Here is a 13,990-nt window from a genome sequence, read left to right on the forward strand (position 1 = left end):
CAGCCTGTCTGTGCTCAGGTCTGAAACCCTCCATGAAGTCAGGGTCACAAAGCAAAGCTGTTCTGCTTAAATGCGGGACGTGTTTACCTTACTGAGATTACCGGGAAGCCACAACATCAATGATTACTGAAAAACCACAACACCACAATCGACCTTACCGAGTTTACCACAAAATTTCACCATAAAAGAAACCCACATCACTAAAATTTACCACACTGATATTTCTGCCAGAACTACAACACCAAAATTCACCGTACTGAGACCAAAACCACAACGCCAGAGAAGCCTGAGTGCCATGGAAGTAGGACCAGATGGCATCAAAGCAGAAAGCAACATCAGAAGTGGAAGACAGGCAGAAGGGAATGCAAGGAGCTGCCTGAGCTGTGGTGAGAACACAAGGGTTAATTTGGTCCTCTTAGAGCAGGCAATACTAGCTGCATCGTGAGGTGGGGGGAGCATGCACTGCCATTTGCCCGTTTCAGAGGTGCTGTGGTGCATCAACCACAACTCCAGCAATTCAGCACAAAAAGAATCTGCATATTTTATAGTGAAGAGGGACAAAACTAGTGCCTTCCCAGATGCTCCACCAGTCTGTAACAGAATCCTGGCAGAGGTGAGTGCAGCAGCTTGGAAGAGCCGTGCTCCAAATCACTGCCATAAACTGTGATTCAGAGCAAACAGTGCAGCTGCACCCACCGCAGATTTGGCGGGAAGCAGAGGCGGGTGCTGAGATTTGGTGGGGGGAAGAGGTGGGTGCGGAATGGGGGTGGGGGGAGGGGGAGGCTTTCAGATATGCTGAACATCTCTCATACTCACAAATGTGCAGGCGCACGCACACACACATACACACAGTGTGGCTTGTTAAATGGCATGCTAGGCAGGGCCCCCCAGGCATGGCTCATATGACCCTGAACACACAACAGACTTCCTTTCTTTTTTTAACACGGGGAAATCTTGTTTGAGACGGTGTTTAAAGGGAGTGTTGTGCGTTTACACACTGCCATCACTGTGCTCAGAGCAAACCCCTCCACAGGGAAAACGCAAGTCAAGGGGTAACCAAGGGAGAAACATCCCTGAGGGCTGGACACTACACTGCCCCTCCCCCACCACTCAACCACCACTGTGACCATTCTGCTCAAGCAGTATTGACTACAATAATAATGATCACCATTCACACTCTGGTCGAGGTCCCTTTCTCCAGCTCAGAGAGAAAGAGGCAGAAAGCAGCACATCCAGATAAGCGGAGTCTCAGGATTTTCTGCTGGTACTGCATTTAGTCACACGCCTTATCTCCCTGAGATTCTGTCACGCCAGAGAGGAAACGACGCGAGAACGAATCAGCACTCGCCCCACACTCACTCCACCACCTCTCTGCAACACTGACAACACCCGAAAGATGAGCCTCCAGCCTTAAGCAGAACTAAATTTTGATCTTTGCGTTTGGGGAAACAGCTCTCAAAACGCTGCAGACTGCAGCCGCTTATGTGGTGTAGGTCATTTTTCCATGTTGATGAGGCGTTCCATAGCAGTCTATTACTGCACTTTCATTAACAGGAAGGAGGAAGTCAGGTAAGATCAGGGTATGAGCATGACCATCATCATCATCAAGTCACCTACCTAGAGACACAACAGAAATCAGATCTAGCTGAGTGAGAGGGGGGATGCTTGTGGAGAATGCCACTGACAGCTGACAATTATGATATCAATAACAGAGCCAGTATAATCTTTTACACACAATATCAGTAATAGAACCCGAGTAGCCTTCTTTACATAATACCAGTCAAAGAACATGTTTGGTCTTTCATAAGATATCAATAATAGAGTCAGTGTAGTCCTTTATGCATGGTATCAGTAGCTATACTTTTCTTCACATGATATCGGAATAGGGCCATGGGACTGAAGGCCCAGACAGTCTTGGATGTGGGTGGAGGTACTGAGCTGTGGGATGTTCTCTTTTCATAAGTACTTCGACAACATTGCAGTAAAATCTGCTGTCTTCTATCCCCTTGGGCAAAAGCAGCCTTTGAAGGACCTTCCCAGAGCACACTGCAGAGGCACTTGGAGAGGAAACAAGTTGTGCAGAGCTCAGCCAGTTCCTCTGCTGCTCTGCAGGGGAGCACAAAGCTTCCAATGGAATGAAAGTGAAGAGGGTCAGGGGTCAAAGGGCAGGAAAGTGGAACCAGCTCCAAAGAACTACACCAAAGCCCAAAACTCCAACAAATGACCCTTTCCTGACCACAGTGACCAGGTCATCCCAAAAAAATCAGATCCAAGCAACTGTATGTTCTGCACAGAGGGTTATTATGGTACAGGATTTTGTTCTATAAACATTAAAAAAATAATTTCAAGACTGGCCCACATTTTTCTCCTTGTTACTTGGTACGCACCGAAGCGCAAAAAAGGTTCAAAGGTCATTCCTGAATACCTTTGGAGTATAAAAACACAACTGAAAGAAAAGATCCAACATACCATGACAGAGATTTAATTGCCTTTCTTTCTGAAATGTCAGTCATGTTTGTGAGCTATCCGAGTTCGTATTACTAAATAAACATTATAAACCCTAGGCGTGCGGCAGTTTCCAACACACCACCCTCAGGAGAGAGAGAAGGAGCTGGAAGACTCTGATCAGGAAGTGCACCCACAAACAAGGCAGCTCACCGCGCACCAGTGTCCACTTAAGCCTACTGTCAGACACCACTGCATCACAGTTCTGCCCGTGGCAAATTAAAATCGCCTCATTCAGCGAAGTGGTCAAGTGCATCAGACACAGACACCCCCTGTTGACTAAAATACAAAGCAAAGCTCATTTTGGGGACAAAAGTCCACATTTCTTTTGTTCTATTCCTGAAACTAGCTGCCATAGCCTCTTGACTTAAAGGTCTGAATCAAGCTTATTTACTTAATGGTTTATTTTGAATGAGGAGACAACTGTTTTAATAGAACAGAGACATCCGCGAAAGAGAAGCATTCCAAATTAGCCTATTTCAAGTGGCAGTTTTCAATGGGCGACACAGGTATGCCTTGTAGAGATGCGTATAGGAATGGTGATTGGCTTGCGGTTGGACAGAGCTCGGAATATGTTAAAGCCCTGCTGAGCCGAATAGTAAAAGCTCAGAAATCACCTGTAAAACCCATGTCAGCTCCTGGTAAACTCCGGACGTTTCCCCCTGTGTTATCAGACATCCACCCACCCTGGTTTCACAGACAGACAAAAGTGAAAACCTGTGGTCTCCCAGTCAGAGTAACTCACTGGAGTCCAGCCTCCAGTCATAATGTCCACAGTGGGCCATTCCTGTTGGTTTATTAATTCCAATTTAGACCAAACAGTGCCTCTGTCTCCAAAGATCTCTGCACTGATCCTTCAACTGCATGAGGGTGCAGTTTCACTGCGGAACTACCCGGAAACTTCAAAGGAGAGCTTGGACTACTGCACTGAGCCGCTGCAGGAATCGCAACTTCTTGTGTGGTAACGAGGCCCAGAGTAAGACAAGGGTGTGTGTGTGGGGGGTGGTGACTCAAAACCTCATTGGCTGTTACCACCTGCCCAGTGCGCAGAAACCAGATACCCTGCACAGAAAAGAGCCCATGACAAACCCATTCCCTGTCACTCGATAGCTTCCACTCCAGAGGAACTCTGTGCTCCTACAATAAAAAGGAGAGATTTTCAGCACCTCACATACACAACCCCCCACCCCCTGTGAGTCTTAAAAAAAAAAAAATCCATGATCTTGTATAAGGAATGCAGTCTAACACCCACACATGCAGGGATGGAAAGAGGGGGGTCTCTCTGCCTCATCTCTGTCTACAGTGGTACAGTCACACAGGCAGATGAGACTTAAGATGTCTTCCACTCTCAGGAGAAATAACCAGAAAAAGGCCAACAAGCTGGAGCACAGTCTGACCAATGCTCATTCCATTCACTGCCATTACAAAAACATTTTCATTTCATGCTCAGAATTTACCTGAGGCTCACATCCTCAAAGAATGTAAAAACATTCCAACATCTCGTGTGAAAAAGGCATCTGTGTGGAGTGACAAGCTTCCTGTGTCATCCTGTCAGTCTAAGGACAAGAGTTTGTGTGGTGCTCCAGTGTGCTCCAAGTTCAGCAGCTCTAAGTTTGCTGTGCAAAGACAGCAGGGTCATTCCTTTGAGGTCAGTCCCTCCCCAGGAATTCTGGGACACCTGCATTCCACAGACAACCCCCTTAGGGAGCAAGGCTGGGCCCTCTGCCTACCCCTCACTAAACAGCAGAGAACATAGCCAGCACCGTTCTGGAGCCCCATGAACATTCTGTCTCTGCTGTTCCTCTGGATTCACCTTCAGCAATCCAGCAGAAATGGGTACTGAAGGCAATTCTGGCCAAGTCTGTGTACATATAGTAATATAATAGAATAAAGACAGTTATTTACAGTTCTTAAGTATCTAGTTAGCTGGTGAGCCATCTGTAATTTTAGCTGTCATGAAGCAGCCATACATCTACCATACATCCCTCAGAAAACAAAAATTCACTGATTTTTTTCAGTGGAAGAGGAAGCATCTAAGACTGCAAGCTGAGGACACAAACCACTAGCATAAGTCTAAACTGACCTGGTGTCAAGTTTGTTACCTGGGCATTAACACAACCTTGAACCAGAGAGGAAGTTGCAAGGCTTAGTACACCTCTCCAATGCAATGCCAGTATAAACAACTCAGCCTACAACTCTGACACTACTGAAATCAGCCAAGTATACACATGAAGTGCTTCCTTACAACTTCCCAGGTCTCCTGTTTCTGGGGAATTGAGAAGTCACGTTTTCCCCCTAACAGTTTCTCTCAAATGAGGCCACCAGCTTCTACTTTACACTGCCTCCAGGGTATAACTGGCTTCCAAACCACTCAAATCCAGGCCACAGCATGTTTTCTCTGATATACCAGACCACCCACACCAAAAACAGCCCATCTCCTCCCACTATAGACCACTCACACCACAAACAGCCCATCTCCTCCCACTGTAGACCACTCACAGCACAAACAGCCCATCTCTTCCCACTGTAGACCACTCACTGCACAAACAGCCCATCTCCTCACATTGTAGACCACTCACATCCTAAACTGCCCATCTCACCATGACGTAGATGTAGTGTTGTCAGTCTCCCCATAATGTAGACCACTCTTACCTTTTCGCTTTTCACCTTCTTCAGAGCCCTGCATTCTCCATTGTCCATCTCCTCTGGTTCAGTCTTGATGCCCGATGGAGGGGTGGTCCCTGCCGAGTCCAGGGCAATATTCCCAAGCTGCTCGGCTGCTGCCAAGTCTGTGCTTTGTGTTCCCTCAAAAGGGGCGCTGCGGGCCGCGCCTAAAGCCGCAGCTTGGGACCCCGCCTCCTTCTCCGTGGCAACCACAGTCACTGCCACACCCTCAGTTTTCTCCTTCTTACTCTTTCCAGACCCGGCCTCTTTGTCCTTTTTGCTGGTGGGCACGCTGCGGGAGGCCTTCCCACTCTTCTCCACGGCCTTCCCGGAACTGGCCCCGCCCACACTGGCAGCCATGGCCACGCCCTCCCCCTGGGTCCGCCCCTGGGCCTCTCTCTTGGGGCCATCTGCGCCTGAGGCCTTACCTCCATCCTTACAGTTCTTGCTCCTCTTTGATTTGGTCTTGCTCTCCTTGCCCTGAGGAGCGGGCACGGGGCTGACCAACTTGATGTTGTCAGGCAGAGCGGCCACAGCACTAGGGGGCGCCGCTACGCCGCCTCCGTCCTTAGTGCCAGACATCTCGAGTTTGTCCTTCTCTAGGTCAGCGTCGAGGTCGATGATCAGATTGCCCACGCCAATGTCCCATTCATCGCCGCTGTCGTAAGTGTCCACCGCGTTCGAGTCCACACCTTTCCCAACTGTAGTGCCCCCACTTAGGGACATCTTAGTGCCAGCGGGCCAGGTGCGCTGAGGTCCGGTCCGACACCCGCTCAGACGCCAGGGGCCGGCGGGAGGAGGGTTCCAGCAGCCTCACGGTTTCGGTATCCCCTTCCCACTTACCCGCATGGTGCCCTGCAGAGAAGACCAGAGAGAGGGAGCGGGATTAATATGGGCAGGTGCTAAACAGCCATCCACATTCCATAAGCAAACAGCGCAGCACTCAAATCAATGGCAGGAGGCTGTTCATCAGCAGAAGGATCACAGCTGCCACGGGAGAAAAGACACGGTTTCACAGAGGGAGTCTGCAGTAAACCATCTGCCGAGATGGAGACAGATCCTCAGCTTCCACAGGAAGGCTGTCAGTTACACTGTCAGCGCCACCGTTCGTGAAAGGAACACCCTAGAATTCTATAAACCAACGTTTAACTGCAATCAACATTTTGAAAGTCTGAATCACATAACCCTAAATCAAATAATATTGTGAATATATCATTTATAAAAATCATATTTTAATACATAATTTTCATAAACACTAGTCAGTGATCACAGTAGAGCTTGTTTTGATCACAATGGGCTAATGAGAAGATCCTTTGTTGCTAGTCTTACAGGAAAACTGGGGGGGGGGGGGGGGGGTTGACATTCCCCAATGCAGCAGAAAACAGCAACTCCTTGCAATGTGGACTTGCTGTACAGCAGCGCTACAGGCCTCCCCTGTGCCAAAAGCCACAGACACCAGGACTGGAAATGGGCTTTCATACCTAACAATCAGGGTTCATTTTATTGGTGCAGATTTACACACCCTCCTGGCCCTTCCATTTTGTATCTGTACCACTGACCCTAGAATGACCCCCATCCCCCACCCCCCATGTTACCATGAAAGAACCATTTAGGTACCTCAACAGAAACAAGCGGTCACACCAGTACCTATTTGGTCAAATCTGGTCTTACTCTTTGGCTCTGCTAAAGGGCCAAAAGAGTTGTGCCCTTTAAAAGCCATGGCAACCATGAATCTAATGTTAGCATTTAAGCTTTTAAGCAATTAAGTAAAGGGGTGGGGGTTGGAGGGTTGGGGGCTGCCAGCATTTCCTCACATGACTCAAGCATGAGGACGAAACCATCGCTAACCAAACATGCAAAGGAGGATCCAACTGCACTTGTACAACGTGCAGCTAAAGTACCCCGAGTTCCACCGGGACAGAAAATCCAGGTTATCCCCAAGGCCAGTCCAAAAACAATTAAAACTGAGCATACTTGAAGAAAACTTACTGCACTTGAAATGAACCCTGGGGACTGAGTAAAACAGGCAGGCAAAAAGAAATAGACATTCCAATGAGCAGCCCTCCCCTGAGCCTGCTGTAATCCCAGAGTTAATTAGAGGAACCAAATGTCTGAGATATTTTAGCTGGACTGTAACAGAAAAAAGGACTCCGTTTCAACATCTCACTAATCTCGCCCCTCTCCACGTGTGGTTATTGAATGACACCATCACTCTGTGGAGGCTAGTCCAAGAACAACATATACAAGTACGACTTGTCTGGTTTGCTGCATAAGACAGGATGACAGACCTCAAGTACCTCAAGTGAGCGGTTTTTCATGACAAATATGCTCCAAGCTGTAGAATATACTGCAGACAGGGAAGACAAATTGACTGTGAGTGGGAACGAACACATGAACTCCCACACTACACCGGGCCCATTGTGAAATCCCTCCTTTACCTCTGTTCAAGGAGCAGGCCTACCTTTTTCAATGCGCATGAATAACAGACATCTAAAAGCGTGGTGTGGGAAACTCCAGTGACTGATGGAACGCGGCCAATGAATGCCTGCTTGTGTGGAGGGCATGTAAGTGAGAACCTGACAGATTTTTTTTCTTCTTGAAAACCTGACAGAGAACATGACTGCCTTCAGTGCTGTATTAAAGGAAAAGAACTACTCTTGACATCAGCTGCAGTGTGTATATGTTGCATATGGATTCCTGGATTCTCCATCTGATTTTAGGTCAAGGCCTGGTTGATAAGAGGGATTTACTGGTCCTCCATGGCATTCTGTCAGGAGCGCTGCCCGCTCTGCAACTGAATCAGTCATTCAAGCAGTTGTTGTCAGGCAGTTGGTCCTCCTGACCTAAAGGGGGAGCTGTCTGTGCCATTTAAAAATCCACAAATGGCTGCCAGGCTCCATGCACCAGACAAATAATGTCAACAGCCATTTCGTATCAGGCCAGGCAAAAGGTCACATTCACACCCCTGCACTGCCATTTGATCACCGCACTCTCTCAGAAGGAGGGCAGGCTGGAGGGGGGGAGGGGCGTGCAGCTGTTTTGTTCGGTTGGGTGAAAGCCAGAGACTGATTGACTCATCACCCCCCAGAGGACGACTCTGTAACACGATCAGAACTTGACCTCCCATCCTGCCCTCACCAGGACATGCAGAGCAAGCGCTTTGAAAGGCCCACCTCAGCTCCAGTACACAGCCCCCACACGACCCCCCCCCCCCCCCTTTCAAAAGACTACAATAAATCGCTCTTGGCATGACCTTTAGAGATCAGCTTCCCACAGGGAATCATTCACAACTGCTGCATCATGAATGCAAAAATTCCCTCCCCAACCTTGTAACACCCGACCCACGTCTTGAGCTGTGGCTATCCGCTTCGGCTGATACGGTCCACTGCTATGCTCACACTCTCCTTTCTCTTCAGTATGAAGAGAAGCACGCCAGTCTGCTATTCCATTTCTGGCTTCATTCTGCAGGCAGACTCCTCACTGAGCTCTACACAGCCCCCAGTGCACTCACATCCCATGTAGTCTCAGCATTAAAATGCCTGGAAGAGACAGGCGGAGACCTGGCCTAATCATTCACGGGTGGGAACACACCAACACACAGAACCCCCCACGTAATGATCTAATCCATCAAGCGGAGGCTCCATGCCACACTGCTCCCTGCCCCTCTCTCCACCTCCTCTCTTATTGGAATCGATCTTTCCCCGTGCCGGCGAATAGTGTACCCTTTCCCTACCACGCGTGAGGAGAATTTCAATCACTATTTCTTCTTCACCCTAATGACTGTGTTCCAGCACTGCATCTACAGCTAGCGGTTTTTTTGGACATCTATAGAAATTTAAATTTTTAAATAAGCAATAAAATGCATCATGATAACAGGAAATGTACAAGAAGAAATGCGTAAAAAGGCCAGGTTTCTGAGTCTGGCTGTCGGTTACTCTCAGATGGCAGAGTAATAACGCAGTAAGACTGGCCTCACGTGCAGATGCGGTCGCAGGAGCGGCCTCTCTCCTGCCGGGGAAAAGGCAGGTCTCTGTGCAGACATCTACACCCCTACCCCTGTGTAATTGGATTGTGTGCTTGAGCTGGTTACTGAAATGGAGCCGCGAAGGCCGATCGAGGTGACGCTCCACGTCCTGCGGGCCAGACCGGGTCCGTCTCTGCAAATGTCAGTGGGGGGAGGTGAGGGGGGTGTGGGGGGGGAATTCAATTTCCACAGGCATGCAACAGAACTCTTGACTCCTCTCCGTGCTCTGCATAAGGATCTCGTGTCCCTGAGACGGTCCGCTCGGCCTGGAGGTACAAAGCAAATGAGGAAACGCTCTCCTGTCAGATCAAATAAAGAGGCAGACAGTGGCCCTGGCTCATCTGTGCTCTCCCACAAAATAATAATGATAATAACAGGGATAATAATAAACAACGGAAAGCATTTAGGAGCATCCGTCAAGTGCTCTATGCATGTCCGTGCATTTCCCATCCATTTTTCTGCAGTCTCTACAGAGATGGCTCTGACAGGAGCCTGTAGCCCGAGGCAGTAAAATTGCAGTATAAATGTATAAATAATATCCTATCACCTTCATCTGCGCTCCCGAGACACAGCCAGGTATAAATAAAGCAGGCCCGTGTCAGACCGCATCAGACACCCTTCCACACCATGATCTCTGCACTCGCCACACTGGGGAAGAAATGATGTGCCTTCAGATGGTGCCTTCAGGGAAACGGATTAACAGGGAGAGGAGAGAGAGAGAGATTGAGAAAGAGAGCACGTCTGTGGACCTCGCGTCCCAAATCACTTCCAGGCAATTTTCTGCAGCAGGGAAGCATCCCTCTCACATCGCCGGCGGCTCGGGGTGGGGGGGGCGGGGAGCGCCTCTGCCAGCATCTGACAAGCTGCCACATCGATTTCACTCCTGTGACAAGCAGCTCCATTAACAGGCTCAGCCATCGGGAACCGGAGTCCTCCCGGGGCAGCCGATGACGACCTCCATCCCCCCACCCTCCCACCGAGTCGCGTACACACACACACACACACACACACACATGCAGGGGGAGCGCGCGGAGAGAGGCTGTAAGATGAAACACTGGCTATGAGCTTGCTCAGTTACCATTTCATCGATCAAAGCTCAAACTGCAGAGGAGAGCAGCTTCATGCCGACCCCCCCCTCCCTGGGCCACACGCGCCTCTTCTGCTGTGCTGATCTGCACCTCTCGTGCACCGTGCCTCGAAGCCTCAGCTTCCAACGCTGCGACGATCGTTTGATGCACAGAAATCCTAATTAGCCCCACTGCCCTCAGGACTCTAGAGGTCTATACACAGCGTCTGAAACGCTGACACACCAAAACATGGCAAGTCTATGATGTCCATCCGCTGTCGTTTTGTGGTTACGGTCCTTTGTTCTCAGTGCCATTACAATATGATTATCTGAATCTGTTGGACCAGATGGGCTTCCACTAGATTCTAGAAGAATTTAAATACAGTTTTTCCTCTGGACGCAGCTGATGGAAATGAGGTGAGAACGTTACCCATGTGTTTCCTGGATGAGGGTCAATATGCAACCCCCAAAATCTATATGAGCACAGAACATGACAAATCTTACTCTACTGCAGATGAACGAAACTCCAGAGATGTCCAACCCAATGAACTTATGGCTTTTCTAAAGGGTTTGAAGATGTCTAATTTAATTAGACAACCTAAGTAGTACAAATGGCGGGTTCAGCACCAGGAGAAAATACAGAGGGGCGCACTTACTATCCACGGGGGTGCACAAACAGTCATAAATACTATGTAGACACTGGGACATAAGGAGACAACTGGGGGCACACTAAGGTCCATCTGGGGGTGCACAGCACCCGTAAGTATCCCCACAGCACCGGGCCTAACTAATGGGAAGCAGGAAACATCCCTGCAAGACCAGATATGGCCAACACCCATCCAGGGAAAAAAGGAACACGGAAAATGGTGGCATGATGAACTCTTTTAAAAAAAGAGACAGATGTCATTTGCACAACAAAGAAAACAAGGGTTAGGCAAACAGGCAGAGCTAAAAAAGCAGCTCCGAGAGTTATGAAATGATGGCATAATGATGGAGCACTTCCCTGGGCAATGAGACCTTTCACAGAGTGCTGCCAGGCAGACTTCACTCAGGGAGCATCTACAATGGGACTGCGCTTTTCCTTAGTGCGGCGTTTACACGCACTCCTGAAATACCTAAGCCTGTGCCAGCAGCAGTGTCTTTCAGCTCACTGTCTCACTTCATCAGACTGGCCAAAGCGGGAAGATTGTTGCAGTCTCTGTACCTACTTCAGGTTTTTTAAGTAAGTTTCCAAGCAGGTAGCCAGATAACATGGACACTGTTGACCTTTGACAATGCTAGAGAGGGTTCAGGCTCAGGTGCACTGCTGGAAAGGAAAAAAAATCAATGAAAACACAAACCACTGTTTTGAACAGCCAGGAGACAACACCATATACTCTGGTGCTGTATCAAAAGCTTCCTTTTCATTGGCTGTCGGTGTTGGCAAACACCCATACCCAGGGCAGGAGATAAAATGCATTCTTCCCCTATTTAGAAGGCCCACAGAGATCACTGTGGTATTCCATAACAACAAGGGTCGATAAGATCCATTCTGCCATCTGTGGTTGTGAACTGAACACTGAAGATCAGAAAACTAACTTGGAACTGATCAATTTAAATTCTGTTTGTGCAGTCTGCAAACATACAAAAAATGAACAACCAGTTTACATCAGCCAAAAGTCTGTGTACCTGCTAAACACTTTGCATTCGTTTACCTGTAGTCCCCCACCAAATCAAACTGATGAATCAAAGACTGAAATGGGGAAATATATCCCCCTCTCGATCTCACCAATCCCACTTCTCATAAACACTCTGTACTGCTAGACCTGCTGCACTGTATGTGATCTGGAAATGTGTCACAGCTTGACTTGTAATCACAGGCTGCAAGTTTGAATCCCAGATAGGGCACTGCTGCTGTGCTCTCGAGTGAGATGCTTACCCGAACCACAGGAAATACCGAGCTGTTCCACCCAAAACACATGTCAAATTTAGGATAAGCTATGCAAGTGTCCTAGATAAGAGTTAAAACAATCTAACGTAATGATATTACAGAAAAAAATGCTATTTAGAATTCCTGAGTGCTATATGTCGTGAAAAACAAATAATGTGGAATGGTAACAACTTATAATTCATCAGTCTCTGATGAGGTGTCTGTACTTCCTAGCAGTCAGCAGCACTGACCCCTGAATGTGCATGCAAATCAAAAATATAGCAACCATCTGCCAAATGCCAAACAGGATTTCATTATGTCTAATTAAGAGATTTTGGGGTATGGTTTGCCCTGACAAGTAAAATGGTCAAATATGACCTGTAACAATCACTACCAGAACAGTTTACTAAAGAACAGACTATTTCTTACCAAGTCATTTCCAGCTATTAAAGAGAGGAAATATAGCCACTCTCTCATTCTTAGTGGCTAACTACTGTTTCAGATTTGAATGCCGATCCATTTCACAACATTTAAGTTGTTACTCATGAGCAACAGCCAAATATTTATCACATCTTAAGTGTGATTTTGTGCTTAATGTTCAAATGAGTGTTAAGGTGCAGTGGAGTTGAAGAGTATCAGATTGCCGGGTATCAGACAGGTGTTTCGGGTGAAATGGTTTTAATGAGCTCAAAGTGGCAGTCGGTACATTTATTTAACGTCATTTCAACAATTATTTCCACACGCAAAGCAGCCCTGTTCTATCATCACATTGATGTTTTCCACTGGTGAATAAACATTTTTCTGCCCAAATTGTATGCTGAATAATCAGCATCCTTCAGGGACCTTTTTTTTTTATACCCCCAAACCAGCAAGAACAAAACAAAGAACAAAGGCACAATCCTGCCAATCGCACAAACTAGGCATTGATCTCACGCACTCATGTACAAACAAACATGACCAGTAAGGTTCAGCTCTAAAGCTGTTCAGCAACACTTGACCAACAGTTCTGTCCACATTAATTTGTACCTAGGCAATTCAATTCCATAGCTAACAAAAATTGTTCATCAGATATGAGTTGGACGCTTGGATTAAGATTTAAACCACGTAAACCCTCCACTTTAGGCAGAGACTGACTGCTGTGAAGCAGATTCTGCAGATTCAGTCTTTCATTGGGAAAGGGTTAAAGCAAAACACCCTGACTACAGCAGGAGTGTCCGTAACTGAAACCTTCCTTTCCGCTGGCCTAAATAAGCAGCATGAGCCGTCAGGAGAATTGAGGCACTGAGTCAACTGTATGCGCAGTGGGAGGAAGGTCTGCCAGACCATTAGGCAGGTCTGGCACAGGCCCCATACAGATCAATTAAAACGCTTTAATGAAGTCGTGGGCAGTGAGCTACGTACCTGGAGGGAAGCTCTGGGCTCAGTGGCTTCTGTAATTTAACTGACCACCCACCCATGCTCACACCAGCTGCCCCTGAAGGCAAACTGCATCTTAAGCCAGGTGTGGACGGCAGGAGCAGGGAAAGCATGCTTCAGATGTTGTCCAGTGGAATCTCAGGTATCGACAAAGCAAATAAAAACTGTTACCAACCAGTGATGTCTTGGCCACGTCAGACGTATGCATCTCATAGTCAACTGTGTGCAGACTTCGATCTTTGTCATTATAGTCTGATCACTTCTGATTACTGATGATCAGCATGTTTACGTTCAAGGAAGAAATGACTGGACTGACTGAACCACTAATGCACCCATGAACACTCAGGACTGACATCCTATTGCTTTTAAAGCATAAGGAGAAGCACATGAAGTGTGAGAATGGAGT

General features: G+C 47.7%; 1 protein-coding gene across 1 annotated transcript in view; it reads right to left on the minus strand.

The window, feature by feature from the left end:
- LOC118787809 (zinc finger protein 609-like) overlaps positions 1-13,990 on the minus strand; it is a 39,461-nt gene that overhangs the window by 14,271 nt on the left and 11,200 nt on the right. The window contains exon 2 of the mRNA XM_036543498.1: positions 5,158-6,024. Coding sequence (XP_036399391.1) covers positions 5,158-5,895 — 738 coding nt within the window. The 5' untranslated portion in view covers positions 5,896-6,024. The remainder of the gene's footprint in view (positions 1-5,157; positions 6,025-13,990) is intronic.

Source organism: Megalops cyprinoides, chromosome 13 (assembly GCF_013368585.1).
Source record: "Megalops cyprinoides isolate fMegCyp1 chromosome 13, fMegCyp1.pri, whole genome shotgun sequence".
Lineage (NCBI taxonomy): Eukaryota > Metazoa > Chordata > Actinopteri > Elopiformes > Megalopidae > Megalops > Megalops cyprinoides.